The 27915-nt window shown below is 44.1% G+C and overlaps 1 protein-coding gene across 3 annotated transcripts; it reads left to right on the top strand.

Annotated features, from left to right (window-relative positions):
- The first annotated feature begins 63 nt into the window (after window positions 1-63).
- On the top strand, window positions 64-27320 carry STEEP1 (STING1 ER exit protein 1). 3 transcript variants are annotated; one of them, NM_001132189.1, is given in 7 exon segments: window positions 64-200; window positions 5053-5170; window positions 20021-20062; window positions 21043-21181; window positions 22923-23012; window positions 24061-24153; window positions 25692-27051. In NM_001132189.1, coding segments are annotated over 7 exon segments (669 nt in total). In that variant the 5' UTR covers window positions 64-76; the 3' UTR covers window positions 25755-27051.
- The last annotated feature ends 595 nt before the right edge of the window (window positions 27321-27915 follow it).

Here is a 27915-nt window from a genome sequence, read left to right as displayed (position 1 = left end):
TGCAAGGCGCACTCGTGACGTCATTTCGGCGCGACCCTCTTCTTGGCGTAGAGTTTTTAGGTTGCTCTTGGGAACCATGCCGAAAGTAGTGTCTCGGTCAGTAGTCTGCTCTGACACTCGGGACCGGGAGGAATATGACGACGGCGAGAAGCCCCTCCATGTTTACTACTGTTTGTGCGGCCAGATGGTCCTAGTGCTGGGTGAGTAGCCGGGAACTGCGGGGGCGTCTGCAAGGAGCCAGACTTCGGGTTCTTGAAGGCGAATTTCCTCTGGCTGTGATCTGGGAGCCACTTCTCAACGAAGATTGGTGGGTTTTCTCTCTCCGGCTAAATCCTCCCTACGCATCCCCGCCCCACTCCAGGGCATTTTTTTTTCTCCTGCTTTTTGTTTAGCCTTGTGACTCTGTATCCAGACCTTCCTCAAAACTAAACTCCTTCAGGAGAACAAAAATAGAAACACAAACATATTGTATTTCCCTCTTAATCCACTGTCTTCAAAAACTACTGCCTCTAGAAGCTTTATAACGTTTCTGCTGGTTACCAAGATGCTGCAGTTGCTCTTACCTCACAGCAAACGAAAATAAAACCCTCCCTTGATCCTGTATTCCCCTCCAGCTATAACCCCATTTCGTTGCTTCTTTTATAGCAAAGCTTCTCGAGAGAGTTGCCTATATTGGCTGTCTCTGCATCCTGACTTCTCATTCTCTCCTGACCTCACTGCAGGTAGGCTTTCCTTCCCACCTCATCATCTTAACCGTATTTGGCTCCATGTTAACAGTTCTAGTGGTCAGTTATCAATGTTCATTTTAATTCTTCGCTCAGTGGCATTTGACAGAGGTAATCATTTCATTCCTTTTGCAACATGTTTTTTATTTGCTTGCAAGACTCCATACTCACCTGATTTTCCTCCTACCTCAGATTTCCCCCCCCTTTTTTTTTTTTGAGATGGAGTCTCACTCTGCTGCCCAGGCTGGAGTGCAATGGTGCAATCTCGGCTCACTGCAAGCTCTGCCTCCCGGATTCAAGTGATTCTCCTGCCTCAGCCTCCCGAGTAGCTGGGATTACAGGCACCCGCCACCACGCCCGGCTAATTTTTGTGTTTTTAGTAGAGACGGGGGTTTCACTACGTTGGCCAGGCTGGTCTCGAACTCGTGACCTCGTGATCCACCCGCCTTGGCCTCCCAAGGTGCTGGGATTACAGGCGTGAGCCACCGCGCCCAGCCTTAGATTTTTCCCCTTCTTGTCTGGCTCCCTTTTCTCTCTCAGACTTTTAGGCATTCCAAGGCCCTATAGCTCAGTACTCTCACCTAGTCTCACTCTGTACCCACCCCCTAGGTGATCCCATTCATTCCCAAGCTTTAAATACAACTGACATGCTGGTAACTCCCAGATGTTCATCTTTAACCTGCACCTCTCCTGAGACTCCAATTGCCTATTCAGCATCTCCACTTGAATGTCTAATGGGCCTCTCAAATATGTCGTGCTGAAAATTGAATTCGTGACCCTCTACACCCACTCTCCAATTGCTCCTCTTATAGTCATCCCTATTGCAGTCAGTAGTACAACTATTCATCCAGTATCTCAGACCAAAACCTGGAATCAGTCTTGACTTCTCTCTGTCACGTACCTTACATCTGTCCAGTCCATCAGGAAATCCTGCAGGTGCTTTCGTGAAAATGTATGCAGGATCTGACTGCTTACCACCTCCATTCCTTTTTCTTTTTGAGACAGAGGGAGTCTCACTCTGTCACCCAGGCTGGAATGCTGCGGCGCCGTCTCAGCTCACTGCAACCTCCGCCTCCCAGGTTCAAGCGATTCTCCTGCCTCAGCCTCCCAAGTAGTGTGCGCCACCAGGCCCGGCTAGTTTTTTTTTTTTTTTTTTGAGATGGAGTTTCGCTCTTCTTGCCCAGGCTGGAGTGCAGTGGTGCAATCTCGGCTCACTGCAACTTCCGCCTCCCAGGTTCAAGCGATTCTCCTGCCTCAGCCTCCCTAGTAGCTGGGATTACAGGCATGTGCCACCACGCCCGGCTGATTTTGTATTTTTAGTAGAGGCAGGGTTTCACCATGTTGGCCAGGCTGGTCTTGAACTCCTGACCTCAAGTGATCCACCCACCTAGGCCTCCCAAAGTGCGGGGATTACAGGCATGAGCCACCGCGGCCGGCCTACCACCTCCACTTCTAACACTGTAGTCCAAGCTACTACCATCTTTCACCTGGATTGGCACAATAGTCTCTTGCCCTCGTTGCTTCCACTCTTTTCCACATAGTAGCCAGAGTCCTGTTCAAAACCAATGGTTTCATATAACACTGAGAATAAAACCAAAGTCCATCCATACCAAGACCCTTGATCAGGCCTGTGGCTACCTCTCAGGCTTCATCCCCTAACAGTCTTCCCCTTGCTCATTGCACTTCAGCCGCAGTGGCCTTTTTGCTTTTTCTCCATCATGTCAAAAGTGTTCCTGCCCCCCAGTGCCTTTTTAATTGGTATTTCTTCTGCCCCAAAAACTTTTCCCTCAGTCCTTCCTTACTTTATTCAGGTCTCTGCTAAAATGTCATTTCCTTAGAGAACCCTTCCCTGATTACCTTATCTAAAACAGCATCCCTGTCACTTTGTCCTCTTATCCTGCTTAATATTTAGCACTTATCATTACCCAAGATCATATTATAATTATTTTAAAATATGTTGCCTCTTCCACTAGAATGTAAGCTTCATCAGGGCTGGGACTTTTTTTTTTTTTTTGAAACAGTGTCTAGCTCTTGTAGCCCAGGCTGGAGTGCAATGGTGCGATCTCACCTCACTGCAACCTCTGCCTCCCAGGTTCAAGTGATTCTCCTGCGTCAGCCTCCCGAGTAGCTGGGATTACAGACGCCTGCCACCATGTCCGGCTGATTTTTTTTTTTTTTTTTTCTTGAGACGGAGTTTCGCTCTTGTTGCCCAGGCTGGAGTGCAATGGCACCATCTCGGCTCACTGCAACCTCCATCTCCCGGGTTCAAGCGATTCTCCTGCCTCAGCCTCCCAAGTAGCTGGGATTACAGGCGTGCACCACCATGCCCAGCTAATTTTGTATTTTTTTAGTGGAGACAGGGTTTCTCCATGTTGGTCAGGCTGGTCTCGAACTCCCGACCTCAGGTGATCTGCCAGCCTCGGCCTCCCAAAGTGCTGGGATTACAGACGTGAGCAACCGCACCTGGCTAATTTTTGTATTTTCAGTAGAGACGGGGTTTCACCATGTTGGCCAGGCTGGTCTCGAACTCCTGACCTCAGGTGATCCACCTGTCTTGGCTTCCCAAAGTGCCGGGATTACAGGCATGAGCCACCGTGCCCGGCCAGGGCGGAGACTTTATCTGCTTTGTTGTTTGCTGAATCTTCAGCACAGTGTTAGAACAGTGCCTGCTACCTAGAGGGCCCTCACGTATTTATTGAAGAAATTAATTTTTGGTAAGGAGGTGTGGTGGAAACAGCATGTGCTTTTGAATCACTTAGAGTTGGGTGTGAATTCTTGTTCTGCTTCTTATTAGATGCATGGTATATCTCTTACCCTTTTTAACCTCAGTTGCTTCATCTTTAAAACAGGAACAACAAATCTCTACTTTAACCATTCATTGTGAAGAGTAAATGAGCTGACATGTAAACTGCCTAGTGTTCTCTAACTCCTCTCTTCACCTCCTCTATTCATCTTGAATTACTCTGACCACTTGACTTTATCTGTGATCCTTTAGGTACTTAATTTGCATTATATAAATTTTCTTTTTTTTTCTTTTTTTTTCTTTTGAGAGACGGAGTTTTGCTCTGTTGCTCAGGCAGGAGTGCAGTGGTGTGATCCCAGCTCACTGCAACCCTCTGCCTCCTGGGTTCAAGCGATTCTCCTGCCTCAGCTTCCCAACTAGCTGGGACTACAGGTGTGTGCCACCACGCTCTGCTAATTTTTGTATGTTTTAGTAGAGACGGTTTCACTATATGTTGGCCAGGCTGGTCTTGAACTTCTGACCTCAGGTGATCCACCTGCCACCTCAGCCTCCCAAAGTGCTGGATTACAAGCGTGAGCCACTGCACCCGGCCCATTATATCAATTTTCAATCTGCTTTACAACTGTACCTAATTTGTTTACTGTGTTTTCATTATTTTCAGATTAAAATTCCTCCAACTAGGATGGATCATTTGTATACTATATAATCACCTTCTCTCTTCCTTTTTTTTTTTTTTGGCGGAGTCTCGCTCTGTTGCCCAGGCTGGAGTGCAATGGCGCAATATTGGCTCACTGCAACCTCCGCCTCCTGGGTTCAAGCGATTCTCTCGCCTCAGCCTCCCAAGTAGCTGGGCCAGGCTGGTCTTGAACTACTGACCTCAGGTGATCTGCCCGTCTTGGCCTCCCAAAGTGCTGGGATTACAGGCATGAGCCACCTCGCCTGGCCTCTTTTTTTTTTTTTGTAAAACAGAGACAGGGTCTTGCTGTGTTGCCCAGGCAGGAGTACAGTGGCTATTCACAGGCACAATCATGGAACACTACAGCATTGCACTCCTGGTCTCAAGCAATCACCCTGCCTCATTCTTCTGAGTAGCTGGGACTATAGGTGCATGCCACCACGCCCAGCCTCTCTCCTTTTCTTAGCACATACCCACTTTTCCCAGTGCTTCCTTGTAGGCATTTCAGTATGCTTGATTGTGTCTCCTGATTCTAATACATTATAACACAAACCAAGTGTACTATGATCACAGAAATACTTATAGAAACCTGAATTGCAGTACTGGGAAGGACTTTTGAGATAATATCATCTAACTCATCTTTCAAATGAGGCAAAAGTCTCCAAAGGAGGAAGTGATTTGCCAAAGATCACCAGGGTAGTAAGAGAGCTGGGACCAAATACCAAGGTCTCCTGATAGCAAGTCATTTTTAGTTGGAACATTCAATAATAGGTTTCAATAAGCATAGTAATTGTAGTAGAAAATTCTAGTGCTAGGGACCCCACTCAAAACTTCTCAGGATATTTTGCAGTGACTCATTTGCTATATTTTGCCATGACTCTAGTGACCAAATCTCTCCATTCCTTCAGACTGCCAGTTAGAGAAATTGCCCATGAGGCCCCGGGACCGGTCCCGTGTGATTGATGCTGCCAAACATGCCCATAAGTTTTGTAACACAGAAGACGAGGAGACTATGTATCTGCGGAGGTAAGAGGTTGATGCTCCCTGTTTAGCATTTCCCTGTTGTGTTGGAGTCTGTTTCTAAATAATATAAATATCACATCTATTGTTGAACAGGTCAGTTGGTCCCAATACTTTGACATTTGTGGTGGTTTTCTAACTTCTGTTAATGTAGTAATATCTTTATTGTGCTTTGTTGAAATGGTGCTCACATGTGATTCCATTGCTTTTTTTTTTTAATTGAGATGGAGTCTCACTCACTCTGTTGCTCAGGCTGGAGTGCAGTGGCGTGACCTCGGCTTACCGCAACCTCCACCTCCCAGATTCAAGCAACTCTCGGAGGACAGGCCTGCGCCACCACGCCCAGCTAATTTTTGTATTTTTAGTAGAGACACGGTTTCACCATGTTGGCCAGGCTGGTCTTGAACTCCTGGCCTCAAGTGATCCTCCCTCCTTGGCCTCCCAAAGTGCTGGGATTACAGGCATAAGCCACTGTGCCTGGCCCCTCCATTGCCATTTGATAGCTGTAGTTTGTTTACAATTTACAGGTTTGAATGAGTTCATTCAACCTGTAATCTTGTGGAGCATACCGTGTGCTAGGCACTGAGCTAGGTACTGGATCTGTGAAGATGAATAAGGTATGATTTTTACCATTAAAGAGCTCATGACTTTGAGGGAATGACTCCTATTGTGATAGGAAAAAATACTGGTCTTCTGAACGAAAAGAAAAACAGGTGGGAGTGGGTCATTTGTCCTGAATAGTGGCCAGGAAAGGCTTCAAAAGATGATGGCATTTGTGTTTAGCCTGAACTAGGATTTCACCAAGTAGATGAAGGGAATGAAGAACATTCCAGATGGAAGGAATATGGAAGCATTAAAAACATCAAACATGGTATGCTTTAGAAACCTGAATTGTCGTTTGTGACTGGAGCACAGGTTACTTTACAGGAAGGGGTTCATGCATACTAGGGTGAGGACAGAGTAAAGTGCTGAAGTGGACAAGTTTGGCCTTAATCTGTAGGCAATGAAGAGCCATCTCCGTTTTTTTTTTTCTTTCTTTTTTTTTTTTTGACGGAGTTTCGCTCTTGTTGCCCAGGCTGGAGTGCAATGGTGTGATCTTGGCTCACTGCAACCTCCGCCTCCCAGGTTCAATTGATTCTCCTGCCTCAGCGTCCTGAGTAGCTGGGATTTCAGGCACCTGCCACCATGTCTGGCTAATTTTTTGTATTTTTAGTAGAGATGGGGTTTCACTATGTTGGTCAGGCTGGTCTCGAACTTCTGGCCTCAGGTGATCCACCTGCCTCTGCCTCCCAAAGTGCTGGGATTAGAGGGGTGAGCCACTGCGCCCGACCTATCTCTGTTTTTTAAGCAGGGGTGTGATGTGGTTAGCTCTGTTTTAGATTTGGGAGTTTGGTATATATGGGAAATTGAAACCTGGGAAGGGATAAAATTACAGAGTGTGGAGCAAGCAGATACGACTGAATATTTAAAAGGCAGACAAAAGAATTGGAACAGAACCATAAGAACCTGGTGATGCAGAAAACAGAGGAGAGAGTATCAAGAAGTGTGTGGGGATGTGGCTAGGGGACGGTCAGCAGCAGGTGCTAGAAGTCATGGAAAGGTCAATCCTAGGGAATTAAAAAATCCATCCATTCATGCAACAAATATTTCATTTACCGAGCTCCTACTATGTTCCAGGTACTATCCTAGAAGTCTGGAATATATACCAGTGTATTAGTTTTCTTTTTTTTGGAGACGGAGTCTCGCTCTGTCACCCAGGCTGGAGTACAGTGGCGCGATCTCGGCTCACTGCAAGCTCTGCCTCCCAGGTTCACGCCATTCTCCTGCCTCAGCCTCCTGAGTAGCTGGGACTACAGGCGCCTGCCACCATGCCTGGCTAATTTTTTTTTGTATTTTTAGTAGAGACGGGGTTTCACCGTGTTAGCCAGGATGGTCTCGATCTCCTGACCTCGTGGTCCGCCTGCCTCGGCCTCCCAAAGTGCTGGGATTACAGGCGTGAGCCACCGCACCCAGCCGCCAGTGTATTAGTTTTCTAGAGCTGCCATAGTAAAGTACTACAGTCTGGGTGTGGTGGCTCACGTCTGTAATCCCAACACTTTGAGAGGCTGAGGTGGGTGGATCACTTGAGACCAGGAGTTTGAGACCAGGCTGGCCAACGTAGTGAAACCCCATCTCTACTAAAAATACAAAAATTAGTTGGGCATGGTGGCGCGTGTGCCTGTAATCCCAGCTACTCGGGAGGCTGGGATAGGAGAATTGCTTGTATGGGGAGGCAGAGGTTGCAGTGAGCTGAGATTGTGCCACTGTACTCCAGCCTGGGCGACAGAGTGAGACTCTGTCTCAAAAAAAAAAAAAAAAAAAAAAAAGTACTACAAACTGGGTGGCCTAAAACAATAGAAATTGTTTAATAGTTGTGGAGGCTAGAAGTCTGAAATCAAGGTGTTGGTAAGTCCATGCTCTCTCTCAAGATTATAGGGGAGAATCCTTCCTTGCCTCATTCCTGGTTTTTGGCGTTTACCAGCAATCCTTGGCATTCCTTGGCTTGTACTGTAAATGCATCACTCCAGTCAGTGCTTGTATCATCACATGGCATTCTCCCTTTGCCTGTTCTTTTCTTATAAGGGCACCAATCATATTGGATTAAGGGCCCATCCTCCTCCAGTATGACATCATTTTAACTTAACTAATTATGTCTGCAACATCACTATTTCCAAATAAGGTCACATTCTGAGGTTCCTGGATGGATGTGGATTTTTTTTTTCTTTTTTCTTTCTTTCTTTTTTTTTTTTTTTTTTTTTTTTTGAGGTGGTGTGTGCTACCATGCCTGGCTAGTTTTTGTGTTTTTAGTAGAGATGGGGTTTCACCATGTTGGCCAGGCTGGTCTCAAACTCTTGGACTCAAGTGGTCCTCCCACTTCGGCCTCCCAAAGTGCTGGGATCACAGGCATGAGCCACTGTGCCCAGCCAGAATGTGAATTTTTAAGGGTCACTATCTAACCCAGTACAACCAGTAAACAGCAAAGAATCCTGCCCTTATGAAACTTTAGTGTTGAACCAGAAAAAGCTATAGGCTGACATCTAGCTACATGTTTTCTTTCTTTCTTTTCTTTTCTTTTTTTTTTTTTATTGAGATAGAGTGTCGCTCTGTCGCCCAAGCTGGAGTGCAGTGATGCGATCTCAGCTCACTGCAACCTGTGCCTCCTGGGTTCAAGTGATCCTCCTGCCTCAGCCTCCCATGTAGCTGGGATTATGGTTGTGCACCACTATGCCTGGGTAATTTTTGTATTTTTAGTAGACACAGGGTTTCACCACGTGAAGCTGCTCTTGTGAGCCTCCTTCTCCTTCTTTGGTCTTCTCAATCCTTTGGATTCTTTTTCTTCTGCCTGCCCCTCAAGTATTGGTATTCCACGCGGTTCTGACCTTGCTTTTGTCCCCACTCTCTTTATGCCTTCCTTGGGCATTCTTGTCACCTTACATGGCATTAGTTAGACTTTTATGCTGATGATAAAATCTAAATCTGCCTACTGCGCCTTCCTGTGTCCCAGAACTGTATAACCAGTTGCCTACTCTACCTCTTCACCTGATGTCCTACTTTTCAGATCCAACATGATGAAGGCCAAACTCATCATTTCTCTACTGTGGACAATACCACAGATTGATTCACTCAGCACCACTCTGACACTCTTCTTTTTTTTTTTTTTTTGAGACGGAGTCTCGCTCTGTCACCCAGGCTGGAGTGTAGTGGCGCAATCTCAGCTCACTGCAAGCTCCGCCTCCCCGGTTCAGGCCATTCTCCTGCCTCAGCCTCCCGACTAGCTGGTACTACAGGTGCCTGCAACCACGCCTGGCTAATTTTTTGTATTTTTAGTAGAGACGGGGTTTCACTGTGTTAGCCGGGACGGTCTTGATCTCCTGACCTCATGATCCGCCCACTTCGGCCTCCCAAAGTGCTGGGATTACAGGCGTACTCTGACACTCTTCTGCTACACCCTCCTATACACAAGTGTCTGTCAAGTTAGGGTGCATATTCCAGTCCCCTTCCCCCCAACAACTAAGATTCTGAATATGACTTAGCTTTGGCCAAGCAGAAGAGATGGAAGTAGATGTCAGCTGATGGGTGACTTCAAGCCTTTTTTACCCTTTATCCTTATTCCATCCTGCTTCTTGGGAAATGGACATGATAATTGGAACACTAGCAGCCAGCCTGGAACTGGGAAGGAGAGGCCACAAGAAATGCAGAGCCTTTGCCCTGCTATCCTTGGGTCTCAACCAGTGCTCAGAACTGCCTTCCTCCTGATGTCTTTTACATGAGAGAACAAGCTCTTTTGTTGAAGCCATTGCAGTCAGGTCTCTATTACTATTAGCCAAATGCTAGTCCTTCTTTTCCTTCTTCCTATGATGACACCAGGATTCGTGCAGTGGCCCCAGCCAGAAATCTAGGAGTCAGTCTCTCTTTGTCTCATCTGTCCCCACCATCCCACCATCCCCTGCATACATCTAGTCACTCACCATGTACTGTCAATTCTGCCTTCTAATCTCTTTTGTGGCTGCCGCCTCCTGTTCAGCCCTGCTGCACTGCCGTTATTTCAGTACCCAAAATCTGAATGGGTGACTTCAAGCCTTACTTAGACTACTGAAATGGCCTCTTACCTGGTCTTTTGGTCTCTAGTTTTGCTGTCCTCCAGTCTATCCTCTACTGCTTGAATTATCTGAAATACACATTATGTCAGTCACCTGCTTCAAATCTGTTAGTGACCCTTCATCACTTATAGCAATGCCTTTCAAACATTTTTAGATGAAAAATCCTTTCTTTAATTAAATTCTTACCCAGAAGTATAAATAAATAAGACTGATAAACAGAAAGTTGCTCTGAGTGGGGAGGAGTCTAGCCCAATCCATTAAGGACTCCTCCCTCCTCTCCATTTGATTTCATTTAGGGATCATTGTGGAGTACAAGGAAAACACTCCTAGTTGGCTGGATAAAAATATAAGCCTGAATGCGCTCTATGATCTGTCCATCTTCATCTTCTGGTACTCTCTTGTTTTTTGTTTTTTTTTTTTAAAGAACAAACATTTATCATTTTATGTATTTTCTGTGAGTCAGGAATTCAAGAGCAAGCTTAGCTAGGTGATTCTGGTCTCTCATGAAGCTGCGATTAAGAAGATGACTATGTAAACAGTCATCTGAAGTCTTTTTTTTTTTTGAGGCAGGGTCTCACTCTGTCACCCAGGCTAGAGTGCAGTGGCACAATCACAGCTCACTGCAGTCTCGATCTCCTGGGCTCAAGTGATCCTCCCACCTCAGCCTCCTGAGTAGCTGGGACCATAGGCATGTGCCACTATGCCTGGCTAATTTTTAATTTTTTTTTTGTAAAGACAGGGTCTTCCTATGTTGCCCAGGCTGTTCTTGAACTCCTAGGCTCAAGCAATCCCCCTGCCTAGTCCTCCCAAAATCTGGGATTACAGGTGTGAGCCACCATGCCTGGCCTGAAATCTTGATTAGGGCTGGAGAGTCATCTTTCAAGGTGTCTCATATGGTAGGCAGTTGAGTGCTAACTGTTGGCAAGAAGCCTCAGTTTCTCAACACAGGGATCTTTCCATAAGGCTGCTTGAGTATCCTCATGACATGGCAGCTGGCTTCCCACAATGTAAGTAATTCAGGAGAGCAAGGCAAAAGCCGCAATGTGTTTTATGGCTATGACTCAGAAGGCACACACAGTTGTTTCCGTGATGTCCTTTTGGTGTCACAAGTCAGCGCTGTTCATTGTGGGATGTGACTATACAAGGGTGTTAGTACCAGGGACAAGGATCATTGGGGGGCACCTTAGAGGCTAGCTACCACAGCCAGAATGGAGAATTTTTTTTTTTCTTGAGATGAAGTCTCACTCTGTTGCCCAGGCTGGAGTGCAGTGGCGCAATCTCGGCTCACTGCAACCTCCACCTCCTGGGCTCAAGTGATTCTCCTGCCTCAGCTTCCCAAGTAGCTGGGATTACAGGCATGCACCACCATGCCTGGCTAATTTTTGTATTTTTAGTAGAGACAGGTTTCACCGTATTGGCCAGGCTGGTCTCGAACTCCTGATCTCAAATTATCCACCCGCCTTGGCCTCCCAAAGTGCTGGGATTACAGGCGTGAGCCACCGTGCCCGGCCGAGAATGTTTTGTTTTGTTTTTGGTCACAGAGTCTTCCCTATCTCATATATTCCTTGAGATTCAGGATAGGAAAGAAAATCAAGGTCAATTATCCCAAACATCTAGCTCATATTAATCACTTCTTTATAGTCATACCACTTGAAATTCTTACCTCATTTACATTAAAGTCTCACTATTTCAATAAGATGAACTTTTTGAGAGCAGGAACCCTGCCTTATTTTTCTGAAACCCTTAGGACAGACATCTTGCCTGCTTCTTGGCACATAGTTAGAAATAGATACATTTTTATAAACTTGACAAAATCCAGTTTGTCATTGGTACTTGAAGATTAACTCATTGAGAAATATGCAGCGCCATTTATTTGATATTTCTATGTGTTTTGAAAGCTTGAACTTACGGGATTGGCCGACTTCAGGATTCTAGGGGAAGTTCATTCTCTGTATGGTGAATCTCTCCCTTCAGTACGGGGTTGAATTTAGTCCCAGTGAGACCAAAGAGGGTATATAGAACCAAAAATATTATTAGTGCCCTGGTCCAGTGATGTCAATGAATTGGAGCACCTTTGACATAAGTAATACTTGTAAATGGAGAGGCAGAACATTAAAGATGATGGTCAGCACAGTCTGTATAGTTATATCCCAAGCAGTACCACTTTGTGACTTTGGGCAAGTAATCTTTTAGGCCCCCAATTTCCTTATCCTTCAGTTGGGAAAATAATGCCCACGTGTTGTCAAAGAGCAACTGGAAATCTCCTACAGTACCAGAAAGACCATAAATAGTTATAATGACTTTGGAAAGCACTTTGGCAACATCCAGTATAGCTAAAGATGCATATAATGTATGCCTTAGAAATTCTACTTTTCATGTACACCTTAGTAAAGTGATTCTCAACCTTTGCTGTGTGCCGGAATCATCTGGAGGAGTTTTTTTTGTTTTGTTTTTTTTTAATTTGAATGCCTCAGCTTTACCCTCAGAGATTTCGTTTCTGTTTTCCATTTTTTTTTTTTTTTTTTTTTTTTTTTTTTGAGACAGAGTCTCACTCTGTTACATAGGCTGGAGTGCAATGGCGCGATCTCCGTTCACTGCAACCTCCGCCTCCCAGGTCCAAGCAATTCTTCCACCTCAGCCTCCTGAGTAGCTGGGATTACAGGCACCCGCCATCATACCTGGGTAATTTTTGTAGAGACAGGGTTTCACCATGTTGGCCAGGCTGGTCTTGAACTCCTGACCTCAGGTGATCTGCCCACCTCAGCCTCCCAAAGTGCTGGGATTACAGGCGTGAGCCACCACACCCAGCTGAGATTTAGTTTCTTTTAAATTGAGTTATAGTCTACATACCATAAAAGTCACCATTTTAAAGTGTATGATTCAGTGGTTTTAGTATGTTTGCAAGATTGTGCAAAAGATTGGATACCTCTGCCCTAGAGAAAGGAATGCTGCACAGAGGCCAAGAAAAGTCTGAACAGACAGGCCTTGCTGGGTTTAGATCATGTGCTTTTTGTCCAATCAGATTTCTACATGATTGTCAATCATGCCTCTGTAACAAAGCTTCCATAAAAACCCAGTAGGACAGGGTTTGGGAAGCTTCTGGATGGCTGAATATGTGGAGGTTCCTGAAGGGTGGCGTGCCCAGGGAGGGCATGGAAGCTCCATGCCCCTTGCCCCTTACCTCACCCTGCGCATTTGTTCTCTGTATCCTTTGTGATATCCTCTGTAGTTAACTGGTAAACATTAACTATTTCCCTGAGTTCTGTGAGCCGCACTAGCAAATTAATCGAACCCAAAGAGGGGGTCGTGGGAACCCCAACTTGAAGCTAGTTGGTCAGAAGTTCTGGAGGCCTGGCTAGGCATGGCGGCTCACGCCTGTAATCCTAGCACTTTGGGAGGCCGAAGCGGGCAAATCACTTGAGGTTAGGGGTTCGAGACCAGCCTGACCAACATGGCGAAACCCTGTCTCTACAAAAAAGTTACAAAAATTAGCAAGGTGGCCGGGTGCGGTGGCTTATGCCTGTAATCCCAGCACTTTGGGAGCCTGAGGCAGGTGGATCATGAGGTCTGGAGATCGAGACCATCCTGACTAACACAGTGAAACCCCATCTCTACTAAAAATACAAAAAATTAGCTGGGCGTGGTGGTGCACACCTGTAGTCCTCAGGAGGCTGAGGCAGGAGAATCGCTTGAACCTGGGAGGCGGGGGTTGCAATGAGCTGAGATGTGCCACTGCACTCCAACCTGGGTCACAGAGTGAGACTCAGTCTTAAAAAAAAAAAAAAAAAAAAAAAGTTTTGGAAGCCTGGACTTGCGACTGGTATCTCGTTGGCGGCCGGTCTTGGGGACCAAGCCCTCAACCTGTGGTATCTGACGCTGTGTCCGAGTAGACAGTGTCAGAACTGAATTGGAGGACACCTAGCTGGCATCCATTTATTGGAGTGTGGGGAAAACCCCACAAACATTTGGCCACAGAAGTCTTCTTCTGTGTTGAGGGTTGTTGTTGTGGTGTGAGATCAGAGGAAAAACCCAGGTTGACAGAGTTTTTCCCAAACAGCTGGCATTCACCAGTAGACCATCTGCCTCAGTTGTACTGCCTGCCTGCCTGCTTCCCCGTTCCTCCCTCATCTCTGCCCTGGCCAGTCAAGTTGGAGGGGAACCTTAGGAAGGACAGGGGAAACAGAGGAAGTAGAAATTCTTTTTTTTTTTTTTTTTGAGACGGAGTTTTGCTCTTGTTGCCCAGGCTGGAATGCAGTGTTGCAATCTCAGTTCACTACAATCTCCACCTCCTGGGTTCAAGCGATTCTCCTGCCTCCAGCCTCCCAAGTAGCTGGGATTACAGGCACGTACCACCATGCCCGGCTAATTTTTTGTATTTAGTAGAGATGGGGTTTCACCATGTTGGTCAAGCTGGTGTTGAGCTCCTGACCTCAGGTGATCCACCCGCCTTGGCCTCCCAAAGTGCTGGGATTACAGGTGTGAGCCGCCGTGCCTGGCCCCCATTTTTAAATTGGTGTATTTGTCTTTCTGTTGTTGAGTTGTAAGAATTCTATATTATGTATTCTAGTCCCTTAGCATATATATGATTTGCAAATATTTTCTTTCATCCTGTGAATTGTTTTCTCACTTTTTTGATGATATTCTTTGAAGCACACAAGTTTTAAATTTTTATCATCCCATATATCTGATTTTTTTCTTCCATTGCTTGTGCTTTAGGCATCATATCTAAGAAATGGCCAGGCGTGGTGGCTCATGCTTGTAATCCTAGCACTTTGGGAGGCTGAGGTGGGTGAATCATTTGAGGCCAGGAGTTTGAAACTAGCCTGGCCAACATGGCGAAACCCCATGTCTACTAAAAACACAAAAATTAACCATATGTGGTGGTGCACACCTGTAGTCTCAGCTGCTCGGGGCTGAGGTGGGAGAGAATCGCTTGAACCTGGTAGGTGGAGGTTGTAGTGAGCCAGCCAAGATCGTGCCACTGTACTCCAGACTGGGTGACACAGCCCGAATCTGTTTCAAAAATAAAAGAAGAAATGTTTGCCTAATCCAAGCATATGAAGATTTGCAGCTATGTTTTGTTCCGAGAGTTTTATAATTTTACTTCTTACATTTAGGTCTTTCATTCATTTTGAGTTAATTTTTTTATATAGCATGAAGTAGGGGGCTAAATTCATCCTTTTGCATGTGGCTATCTAGTTTTCCCAGGACCTTTTGTTAAAAAGACTGGGTTTTTCCCCCTTAATGGTCTTGGCACCCTGTTGAAAATCAGTTAACCATATATGTATGGATTTATTTTAGACTCTCAGTTCTATTCTATTGACTTGTATGTCTGTCCTTATGCCAGTACCACCCTGTCTTTATTACTGTAGCTTTTTAGTCAATTTTGACATTGGGAAGTGTGAGTTCTCCAACTTTGTTCTTGTTTTTTCAAGATTGCTTTGGCTGTACTGGATTTCTTCCAATTGCATATTAATTTTAGGATCAGCTTAAATTTCTGTGAAAAAGCCAGCTGGGATTTTGAAAGAGATTGTGTTGAATCTGGAAATTCATTCGAGGAATATTGCCACCTTAACAATATTAACTCTTCCAATCCATGAACATCAAAATGTGTTTACATTTATTTAGGTCTTCTTTAATTTCTTTTGGTAATACTTTTTAGTTTTCAGTGTACATTGCTTGCACTTCTTTTGTTAAATTTATTCTAGGTGTTGAATAGAAGTAGTGAGAGTGGCATCTTTATCTTGTTCCTGATTTTAGGGGGAAAGCTTTCAGTCTTTCACCATTAAGTATGATGTTAGTTTATGTAGTGCTGTGATTTGAATGTGTTCCCCAAAAGTTCACGTGTTGGAAACAATCTGTCTGCCCTATGAATGGATTAATGAGGCTCTGCTCTTATGCATGGATTAACGTTGCTGTCATGTGAGTAGGTCTGTTATTGCAGGAGTGGCTTTGTTTTAAAACTGAGCTTTCTCATACTTACTTGCCCTTCTGCCATGTTATAATGCATCACGAAGGCCCTTGCCCAATGCCAGAGCCATGCTCTTATGCTTCCCAGCTTTCAGAACTGTGAGAAATCAATCTCTTTTATTTATAAATTATCCAGTCTGTGGTATTGTGTTACAGTAACAGAAAATGCACTAAGACGTGGGTAAACAGATGGGGGTTTTTCAGAGATGCCCTTTATTAGGTAGAGGAAGTTCCCTTCTATTCTTAGTATATTGAAGGGGTTTTGAATTTTGTCAAGTGCTTTTTCTATGTGTCTATTGAAATGATTATGTTTTTCTCTTTTATTGTATCAATATGATGTGTTAATTTTTTTAGCTTTATTGAGGTATAATTGACAAAAATTGTATATGTTTAAGGGATACAGCTTGATATTTTGATATACATATACACTGTGAAATGATCACCACAATTAAGCTCATTAATGTATCTATCACCTCACAGTTACCATTTTCTTTGTGTGTGTAGGTAGTGAGGATACTTAAGAAATTTAGAATGTACAATACAGTATTGTTAACTATAGTTATGATGCTGTACATTAGATCTCCAAAACTTACTCATCTTGTGTAACAGAAACTTTATATCCATTGGACAACAACCTCCCATTTCCTCCACCTTCAGCCCCTGGCAATCACCATTCTACTCTCTGCTTCTATGAGTTTGACTATTTTGGATTCCACAAACAAGTGAGATCATGTAGTATTTGTCTTTCTGTGTTTGGCTTATTTCACTTAGCATAATGTCCTCCAAGTCCATCCATATTATCACAAATGGCAGGATTTCCTTCATTTCATAAGGCTGAATAATGTTCTGTTGTGTGTGCATGTGTGCGTGTGTGCCACCTTTTCTTTATCCATTTCGCCATTGATAAACATTTAGGTTGCTTCCGTATCTTGGCTGTTGTGAATAATGCTGCAATGAGCATGAGAGTGCACATGTCTCTTTGAGATACTGAACTCATTTCCTTTGGATATATACCAAGAAGTGGGATTGCTGGATCATAGGGTAGTTCTATAATTTTCTGAGGAATCTCCCATACTGTTTTCCATAATGGCTGTACTAATTTACATTTTCACTAGCAGTGTATAAGGATTCCCTTTTCTCCACATCCTCCCTAACACTTAATTTTTGTCTTTTTTTTTTTTTTTTTTTTTTTTTTTGAGACAGAGTCTTACTCTGTCACCAGGCTGGAGTGCAGTGGTGCAATCTCAGCTCACTGCAACCTCCACCTCCCAGGTTCAAGTGATTCCCCTGCCTCGTCCTCCCTAGTAGCTGGGACTACAGGCGCATGCCACCATGCCTGGCTAATTTTTTGTATCTTAGTAGAGATGGGGTTTCACCATGTTGGCCGGGATGGTCTCGATCTCCTAACCTTGTGATCTGCCTGCCTCGGCCTCCTACAGTGCTGGGATTACAGGCGTGAGCCACTGCACCCAGCTTTGTCTTTTTGATAATAGCCATTCTAACTGGAATGAGAGGATATCTCATTATGGTTTTTTTGTTTGTTTGTTTGTTTGAGACAGGGTCTTGCTATGTTGCCCAGGCTGGAGTGCAGTGACGCAATCTTGGCTCACTGCAACCTCTGCCTCCCAGGTTCAAGTGATTCTCCTGCGTCAGCCTCCCAAGTAGCTGGGATTACAGGCGTGTGCCACAACACCCAGCTAATTTTTGTATTTTTAGTAGAGACGGGGTTTTACCATGTTGGCCAGGCTGGTCTTGAACTCCTGGCCTCAAGTGATCTGCCCGCCTTGGCCTCCCAAAGTGCTGGCATTACAGGTGTGAGCTACCACGTCCGGCCCTCATTATGGTATTGATTTGCATTTCCCTGATGATTAGTCTTTTCATATACCTGTTGGCCATTTGTATGTCTTGGAGAAATGTCTGTTCAGGTCCATTGCACATTTAAAAAATCAGGTTATTTATTTATTTGCTATTGAATTGTATGAATTATTATGTGAGAAAAGAAGATTGGTTTGACCACAGAAAAACCTAAAATTTCCACATGGTGGAAAAAGTCAAAGACAAATGACAAACTGGAGAATAAACAAGGCCCCTTAATTATTGCAAGTTTCCTTAATATAAAATTAAAAGGTAACTGAATAAACAAAGGACATGAACTAACAGTTCAAAACACAGAAAATGCAAATGACTATTAAATATATGAAAAGATGTGTAACTTTACTCCTAAAAAAAAGAAATACAAATTAAAAGATTCCATTTTTCACATGTGAGAATGGCAGTGATGCAATTTAACGGCATCCAGTGTTGGTGAGACTGTAGGGAAACAGGAACTCTCAGTATATTGGTAGTGTGAGTCTAAATTGGTTCAACTTCTATAGAGAGAAATTTGGCAGCATCTACCAGAATTTAAAATGTACACATTTCTAGGAATTTGTCCAGCACGTAAAAGACATTTTGGTTCATCTATACAAAGGAATACAATGCGGTCCTTGTAAAGAACGAAGTAACTCTTTATCTATTGATATGGAATATATATATATATATATATTTAACCAAGTTATATTTTTAAGTGAACAAAAGTAGAGAACAGCGTACATTTGTCTAAAAAAGGAAAAAAAATATTTTCTTTATGTACCAGTCAGAGTTCTTTGCTTATATATGCATCAGCTATCTCTAGGATGAACAGAAGAAACCAGAAACAGTATTTGCCTCTGGGGAAGGGAACTAGGTGGGTGGAGGATGAGTGGGGAAGATATTTTTTGTTTTATACTGTTATGTATACCATATGCATATATTGCCTATTACAAAGTTGAAACAAGGGGAGGGGAAGTGAGGAGACCAGTCAGGACCAGCTGTTACAGTCGTCCAGGGAGTTGATGATGGTGGTGTAGCCTAAGATAGTGGCAGGAACGTGGAGACAAGCAGACAGATTCAAGGTCTTTTCTTGGAGATAAAATCCATAGAATTTGCTGATGAAGTAGGTGTGGGAGATGAGGGGAAGAGAAGAATCAAGGATGAGTCCCAGGTTTCTGTTAAACAGCCATGTGGGTGGAATTGAGTCCTTGTGTATATGATTTGGTGTCTAAGATGGTATTGTGTGGGCTCTTGAGCTTGACTGCCTGGGCTTAAATTCAACCTCTGCTTCCTAGCTCCACGACTTTGGGCAAAGCCATGTAATACTCTGTGGGCCTAGGTTCCTCATTTGTAAAGTGGGAATAATAATATGACATACCTCACAGAGTTGTTGTAAGGATTAAATGAGTTAATACATGTATACTTTTTTTTTTTTTTTTTTTTTTTGAGATGGAGTCTCATTCCGTCACCCAGGCTGGAGTGCAGTGGTGTGAACTCGGCTCACTGGAGCCTCTGCCTTCCAGGTTCAGGTGATTCTCCTGCCTCAGCCTCCTGAGTAGCTGGGATTACAGGCATCCGCCACCACGCCCGGCTAATTTTTATATTTTTAGTAGAGATGGGGTTTCCCCATGTTGGCCAGGATAGTCTTGAACTCCTTACCTCAAATGATCCACCCACCTGGGCCTCCCAAAGTGCTAGGATTGCAGGCGTGAGCCACCGTGCCCAGCCAAGTTAATACATGTATACTTTAGAATAGCTCTTGGCACATAGTAAAGGGTTTATAAGTGGTTGCCGCTATTATTGTTTATTGTTGTTATTACTACAACTACTATTGCTACCTATGATTATGACTACACTGCTCCTCCTCTTCCTCTTCCTTTGTCAGGGAGATACCTGACCTGTATCAGGGGCTCCATAAATGTTTGTTGCAGGAAGGGAGGAATGTTGAACCAATGAGTTGACCTATGAAATGAAAACTTTTTTTTTTTTTTTTTTTTTTGAGATGGAGTTTCGCTCTTGTTGCCCAGGTTGGAGTGCAGTGGCTCGATCTCGGCTCACCGCAACCTCCGCCTCCCAGGTTCAAGCAATTCTCCTGCCTCAGCCTCCTAAGTAGCTGAGATTATAGGCATGCACCACTGCGCCCGGCTAATTTTGTATTTTTAGTAGAGACGGGGTTTTCCCATGTTGAGGCTGGTCTCGAAATCCTGACCTCAGGTGATCCGCCTGCCTCAGCCTCCCAAAGTGCTGGGATTACAGGCGTGAGCCACCGCACCCGGCCCCCAAATGAAAACTTTTGAAAGGGCCTCTTAGCGTTTGAAGAAATGGGATAGAAAGGTTGATACATAATGAGATTTGTTCATATCTTTTTATTTTTTAACTTCCATTTTCTGTGCAGACCTGAAGGCATTGAACGACAGTACAGGAAGAAATGTGCAAAGTAAGTATTAACAATGTGGGTTTCTCCAAGCATAGGCAAGTAGAGGCATAATGTGTTAGGAAAATAATTATTTGGATACAACTCTCCATTATGTCTTTTTTTTTTTTTTTTTTTTTGAGACAGTCTTGCTCTGTCGCCCAGGCTGGAGTGCAGTGGTGCAATCTCAGGTCACCGCAACCTCTGCCTCCTGGGTTTAAGCGATTCTCCTGCCTCAGTCTCTCTAGTAGCTGGGATTACAGGCACATGCCACCATGCCTGGCTAATTTTTGTATTTTTAGTAGAGACAGGGTTTCGACTTGTTGGTCAGGCTGGTCTCGAACTCCTGACCTGAGTTCATCCGCCCACCTCAGCCTCCAAAACTGCTGGGATTACAGGCCTGAGCCACCTCGCCCGACCCCCATTATGTCTTTATCCTTGTAATCTCAACTGCCTTCAGACTTCAACTATGCACAAATACCAATATGTTCCCCATAGAGGCTAGTCAAAGTTGTATCTTTGACCAGCTGGCCAGAAAAATGAATTTTTTTTTTGAGACAGAGTCTTGCTCTTGTTGCCCAGGCTAGAGTGCAGTGGCGTGATCTCCACTCACTGCAAACTCCACCTCCCGGCTTCAAGCAATTCTCCTGTGTCAACCTCCCGAGTAGCTGGGATTACAGGCACCTGCCACCATGCCTGGCTAATTTTTGTATTTTGAGTAGAGATGGGGTCTTGCCATGTTGGCCAGGCTGGTCTCGAACTCCTGATCTCAGGTGATCCACCCGCCTTGGCCTCCCAAAGTGCTGAGATGACAGGCGTGAACCACCACGCCCGGCCTAAGTGATTCTTATCAGGTAGAGGTAGTTTTGGGAAACACTGAGAAGAGCCAGTCATTAGTTTATGCCACAAACAGAAATAGTCCCAGAGTCTAAGCACACTTTGCAAATTGCTGTTTTGGGAATTTGGATTATGAGACCTCACAGAAATTCACTGTGTCATTGCAGGTGTGGACTGCCGCTCTTCTACCAATCCCAGCCAAAGAATGCTCCTGTTACCTTCATTGTGGATGGAGCAGTAGTCAAGTTTGGCCAGGGCTTTGGGAAAACGAACATATATACTCAGAAACAAGAGCCTCCTAAGAAGGTAATTACCATTGAAGGAGAGACTGCTTAATATAGCTCTAGATTTAGCTCATGTTTTGAAATAAGATTATAGTGATGAGAAACTGCTGTTTATGGATGTATTCTTTTTATTTCTTTTTCTTTTTTGTCTTTTTCTTATTTTTAGTTTTCTTTTTTCTTTATGGATATATTCTTATACTTTATTTTTATTTTTTAAAAGTTAAAAACAATTTGGGGGTATATAGATGCACGTATTTATGGGGTACGTGAGATATTTTGATACAGGTATGCAGTGTGTAATCACATCATGGAAAATGGGGTATTCATCCCCTCGAGCATGTATATGGATGCGTTCTTTATTAATCGGGTGCCATTTTTGTGTATAAACAGATGCTACATAATTGTAACACCTGTTATGTGTTCTCTCTTTCCTACAGTTGCCTCATGAGTAAGGTTAGAAATTGTATGGTTTTTACTCACATTAATTTCCTTCAAATTTTCCTCTTTTTATGGAGAGATGTCATGTGTTATTTTACAAATGGTTTTTTTGACCAATTAAAAACAATGAATTAGGCTAATTAAAAAATATATTCCAAGCTGGGCATGGTGGCTCATGCCTGTAATCCCAGCACTTTGGGAGGCAGAAGTGGGAGGATCACTTGAGGCCAGGAGTTTGAGACCAGCCTGGGCAGCATGGCGAGACCCTATCTCTACAAAAAAAAGTAAATTGGCTGGGTGTGATGGTGTTCACCTATAGTTCTAGCTACTCAGGAGACTGAGGCGGGAGGATCACTTTAGCCCAGGAGTTTGAGGTTACAGTCAGTTATGATTGTGCCACTGCACTCCAGCCTGGGTGACAGTAAGACCCTGTCTCTTAAAAAAAATTAATTGGCCGGGTACAGTGGCTCACTCCTGTAATCCCAGCACTTTGGGAGGCCGAGGTGGGCGGATCACCTGAGGTCAGGAGTTCGAGACAAACATGGAGAAACCCCGTCTCTACTAAAAATACAAAATTAGCTGGGCATGGTGGTGCATGCCTGTAATCCCAGCTACTCAGGAGGCTGAGGCAGGAGAATCACTTGAACCCAGGAGGCGGAGGTTACGGAGCCGAGATCGCACCATTGCACTTCAGGCTGGGCAACAAGAGTGAGACTCCATCTCAAAAAAAAAAAAAGTAATTAAAAATAAATTTTAAGAACCCGTGATGGACCATGCATATTGTCTCTCACCTGTAATCCTAGCACTTTGGGAGGCCGAGGCAGGAGGATTGCCTGAGGCCAGGAGTTGGATACAAGCCTGAGACATTAAGCGTTAAGGATGCTTTTTTATACCTTCCGTCCTTTTTTTTTTTTTTTTTTTTTGCGAGACCCAGTCTCTACAAAAATGTAAATTAGCCAGGCGTGGTGGCATATGCCTGTAATCCTAGCTACGTGGGAGGTTGAGGCAGGAAGATCACTAGAGCCCAGGAGTTTGAGGTTGCAGTGAGCTATGATTGTGCCACTGTATTCCAGCCTGGGCAACAGAGTGAGACCCTATTTCAAAAAAATAAAGTAAATAAAAAAAAAATAAGAGCCTTTGATGGCAAATGTTAGAAAAATATGTAAATAAAAACATTGGCACTTTTAAATAGGTCATCCTGTCCCGAAGAGGTAGTGTTTCCCCCAATACCCACAGCCCCTCACACAGGCGTGTGCGCACACACTCACAGCTCACGGATCCTGTTTTGGTGAACCGGACTGACTTCTTCTTGCCTGCCACTCCAGGTGATGATGACCAAACGGACCAAAGACATGGGCAAGTTCAGTTCTGTCACTGTGTCTACCATTGATGAAGAGGAAGAGGAGATTGAGGCTGTAAGTGTCTCTGGTCTTAAGGAAACTGGAATTTGGGGAGAAGGGTACGAGGAAAGGGGACTTTAGAGCGGGAGCCTTGGAGTAGTGGAAATATTAGAGACTTCACTTTTAAACCCTGCTCTGCTGATAAGAAACTATGGGCCGGGCGTGGTGGCTCACGCCTGTAATCCCAGCAGTTTGGGAGGCCGAGACGAGCAGATCATAAGGTCAGGAGATCAAGACCAGCCTGGCCAACATGGTAAAACCCCGTTTCTACTAAAAATAGAAAAAATTAGCCGGGCGTGTTGGTGCGCGCCTGTAATCCCAGCTACTCGGGAGGCTGAGGCATGAGAATCGCTTGAACCGGGAGGTGGAGGCTTCAGTGAGCCGAGATTGCGCCACCGCACTCCAGCCTGGGGACAGAGCGGGTCTCTGTCTCAAAAAAAAAAAAAAAAAAGAAAAGAAACTCTGACAGTGAGCCAGTTCCTGTTTCCTTGAATCTCAGGGACATCTGTAAAATGAAAACGAAGGAGTTGGATGAGATCAGTGATTTTTTTCCCCCATGCTATTTTTAGAGATGCCTTAGAGGGCAAAGTCCTCATCTCTCTTAATTTGAGAAACTACTGGACTGAAAGATTTCAGTTTCCTTCCAGCCCAACTCATGGTTTGTGAGTCTGTCCTCAGTAGTAGTAGCAATTACCTTTATGTTTCTTCAGTATAATGATATTGATGGCAAGATGTCGTCTGCTGTTTTACAAATGTTTTGGTTAAAACGTAAATGCTACTGAAGAATCACTTGAACCCGGGAGGTAGAGGTTGCAGTGAGCCAAGATTGTGCTACTGCACTCCAGCCTGGGCAGCAGAGTCAGTCTCTGTCTCAAAACAAACAAACAAACAAAATACCCTAAATGCTCCTGGATTACTGAAAAGATGGAGAATGGAAAAGGAACAGAGTCCTGCCATTTTAGTCATGATTTCATGATTTGAGTAATATACATTATGACTTAACGTCTTTGTTGTTATTCCTTGGTGAGACTTCCGGTTTAAGGATGCTCCTTTTTTCCTTCAGAGGGAAGTTGCTGACTCATATGCACAGAATGCCAAAGTGATTGAAAAACAGCTGGAGCGCAAAGGCATGAGTAAGAGGCGACTGCAAGAGCTGGTGAGTAGCAAGGGGTAGCAAGGTGCTGGGGCCCTGTCATTTGGATGTCTTGGTCTGAAAGACCTTTCAGCAGGCAGGGAAATCTTTTAGGAAATCCGTTGGGAGTTTTTAGAGTAGTTGGCTGCCAGTTTTATAACCCTGGTCTATGACTGTCAGTATACCCTACTCTGTAGTAGTGACCCCAGGATCTAGGCCTTAAATCATGATACTTGTTATAGCCCTAACTAGGATGATATTTTATTTTCTGTATTTTATTTTTATTTTATTTATTTATTTATTTTGGAGATGGAATCTCACTTTGTCGCCTAGGTTGGAGTGCTGTGGCGTGGTCTCAGCTCGCTGCAACCTCCGCCTCCCAGGTTCAAGGGATTCTCCTGCCTCAGCCTCCCCAGTAGCTGGGACTACAGGCACGTGCCACCATGCCTGGCTAATTTTTGTATTTTTAGTAGAGATGGGGTTTCGCCATGTTGGCCAGGCTGGTCTCGAACTCCTGACCTCAGGTGATCCGCCCGCCTCGGGCTCCCAAAGTGCTAGGATTTCAGGCGTGAGCCACCACGCCAGGCCAGGATGATATTTTAATCTGCTTCTTGTGGTCCAAGGTCAGGAGTTAAAGGTCAGGGTTTCTGAATGTTGTCCCAGGATGTAATGGCACATGATAGGGCTACCTTGGTAGTACCAGGACTGGGGCTGGTCATTGCTTCTTAAAGCACTGGTGATTTTTTGCACTATTCGTGGGCTCATCTTAGAGCATATGGATCTGTGTATGATGGTGCCTATATATTTTTTTTTGACAATTACTTAAAATATTTCATCAAAATCAGATATCACTATGTTGGTGTCTCATCCAAAGGTATACCAGTCTCTTCGTGTCTGTAGTGAGTTTTTGGTGACAGAAGTGGTGGGTCCTGGGAGCTGCTTTACCTTGCCATAGTCGTTTAGAACAGTGCTTCTCAACCTTTCAAAGGCAGAAAGACCAGTGCTTTCCTTTTTTCAAATTTCCATGAACAGATTTATAATTTATAAAATACAATAAAAATGAATTGTCTCAATTTTTATCAGATTTTAAAAATTACTATTGTGTCAAATTGCTATAAAAGCTTCTAAATGCTTACTATCCATTTTTGTACATATTTTGTGTGGACCAATAACAAATAGTTCATAGACCATATAACTTTAAGTAGCACTGTTCTAGAATGATGTTCTTCCTGTTCTGCCAAGAATAGCATACTGGTATGCCACAGTATTGGTTCCCTCAGCCCCTGGGGGGCACTGGGGCTGCTGGAATCCCTGCGCTGATTTCCTATGGCCACAGCCTTGTCTTTTTGCCCATTTTGCCTACAAATAGCATTTTTTGTGTATGTGCTATAACATCAGAAAGGTTGGAAAGTAGATGTTAGAGGTATATAATGATTTGGGAACCATGATTCTAGTTTGTACACTAAATGAACATTAAGGGAGAGTGTTTGGGTTGGTTAGAATAAGGAAGGAAAATAATTTCGTGTCATGTATCAAGACATATGCTTTTTTTTTCTTTCTAGGCTGAATTGGAAGCCAAGAAAGCGAAAATGAAGGGGACCTTGATTGACAACCAGTTCAAATAAACAGGCCTTTTTCTGAACCCTAGACTAGAGGCAAGCATTTAGATCAGGAAGCAAAGTAATTTCTTGATTACATAGACGGACTCCTATTTATGCCGTAGCAGAAGGCTTTATGTTGTTTCCCATTGATTCTCCTACATTCAGTGAGGTCTTTAACTGAGCCCATTTAACTTGCTTTCTTTTTTTTTTTTTTTTTTTTTTTTTTTGAGACGGAGTCTTGCTCTTTTCGCCCAGGATGGAGTGCAATGGCGCGATCTCGGCTCACTGCAACCTCCGCCTCCCGGGTTCAAGCAGTTCTCCTGCCTCAGCCTCCTGAGTAGCTGGGATTACAGGCGTGTGCCACCACGCCTGGCTAATTTTTGTATTTTTAGTAGAGACGGGTTTCACCATGTTGGCCAGGCTGGTCTCGAACTCCTGACCTCAAATGATCCACCCACCTTGGCCTCCCAAAGTGCTGGGATTACAGGAGTGAGCCACCGTGCCCAGCCTTGCCCTGCTTTCTAGGAGATGTAGTTTTCTGTATTTAGGTTTTCTGTACTATTTTTTGTCCACTTGATGCAAACTTCTTCAGCTGTGTAGAAACTTTATGAATAGATCAGTGCTTGAGTGTCTCCAGTCTCTAAAGTGGCTGCTTTTATTCTTTCTTCAAAGTTAATAACATGTTGCAAGATTTTTGGACAAAATATTATGGCGTGTCATAGAAAAAGCACCATGAATTATATTTAGGTATAGCAAGTCAGATCCTTTGAAGTGACTCTGTCTCTGTTCTTAGAAGGGTTCTTGGAATTGGCTGTGGTTTGAATCTTTCTACTGTCAGAGGAGACCCATTAAAAGCCAGAATCTGCATAAAGCTTTCTTTACTTCAAACACTGAAGCTGTAGGCGAGCCATCCCGTATCGACTTTATACTCAAAGAAGGAAAAGCCAGATTGCAGTGAGCGGGTAGGACAGCTCAGATCCGAATGAAAGTAGGGTCTCAAGTAACCCAAGGGTAGCCGGGTGCGGTGGCTCACACCTGTAATCCTAGCACTTTGGGAGGCAGAGGTGGGCAGATTGCTTGAGCTCAGGAGTTCGAGACCAGCCTGGGCAACATGGTGAAACCCTGTCTCTACTAAAATACAAAAGAAATTAGCCAGGTGTGGCGGCATACCCCTGTAGTCGCGGCTACTTGGGAGGCTGAGGCAGGAGAATTGCTTGAACTCGGGAGGTGGAGGTTGCAGTGAGCTGAGATTGCATCACTGTACTCCAGCACTCCAGCCTGGGCGACAGAGTGAGACTCTGTCTCTCCAAAAAAAAAAAAATGTAACCCAAGGGAGGGAGCTACCCTCTAGTCGGGCAGCTAATACTGCTTCCTTGCATGGATACATGGGAGGGAGACGTTATAGATTAAGAAATGATAGCAAGATAAAATGATTTGTTGGGTATCTTTTACTTTACATTTGCTATTTGCAGAGGAGTGTTGTATATATAGATGTTATTTTATGTCACACTGCTTCAGTGATACCTATATCCATGTGTTTGTATCCATGTTTTTATCCATTCAACTGTATTAAAAGGTGTTGGGACAGGAGTTAACCTTCTTGTATTATCTACAAAAAGTTGCACTTAGTAGGTGTCCAAGGCAGGTTCGTGAGGTGCTACTGGGAGATGATAGTAGGATAATAGGGCAGGTTTTTTTTTTGTTTGTATGTTTTTGTTTTTGTTTGGTTTGTTTGTTTTGCTTTTTTTCTGATCTGCTTATTTGCAAGGCAAAGTAGGTTTGATGTGAGCTAGCAAGAACTGGGAAAAAGAGGGGTGGGGGTCCCAGGAAGGCCCAGGATGGGGCTGTGTTACCATCTTCCCGGTTATTTTCCTGTATCCAATGAAGTCTTTGCAACCAATTCTTCCTCTCCACCTTGTTTCCCATCCTCATTCTGAGAGATAATTAACCGTCATGTGGATGACAAACCATAACCTCCTTACAGTTCCTTAACCTCAACTGCAGACAGTGACCTTTACCTTTCCTGCACTTTAGCCACAAACTCCCATGCCACAGCCTGGATGTCATCCACTCCGCCTCTGAAATCCAGTGCTCTGCTCTCTGACCACAACCTATCCTTGCTAATCTCATGTGCTCACTTCCCCTAAACCTATTTTATTTTGTTTTTAGATTTAAAGGGTGATTA

Source organism: Pongo abelii, chromosome X (genome assembly GCF_028885655.2).
Source record: "Pongo abelii isolate AG06213 chromosome X, NHGRI_mPonAbe1-v2.0_pri, whole genome shotgun sequence".
Taxonomy (NCBI): Eukaryota; Metazoa; Chordata; class Mammalia; order Primates; family Hominidae; genus Pongo; species Pongo abelii.
The sequence above is the reverse complement of the archived record's forward strand: the minus strand, read 5'-3'. Positions and strand labels throughout refer to the sequence as shown.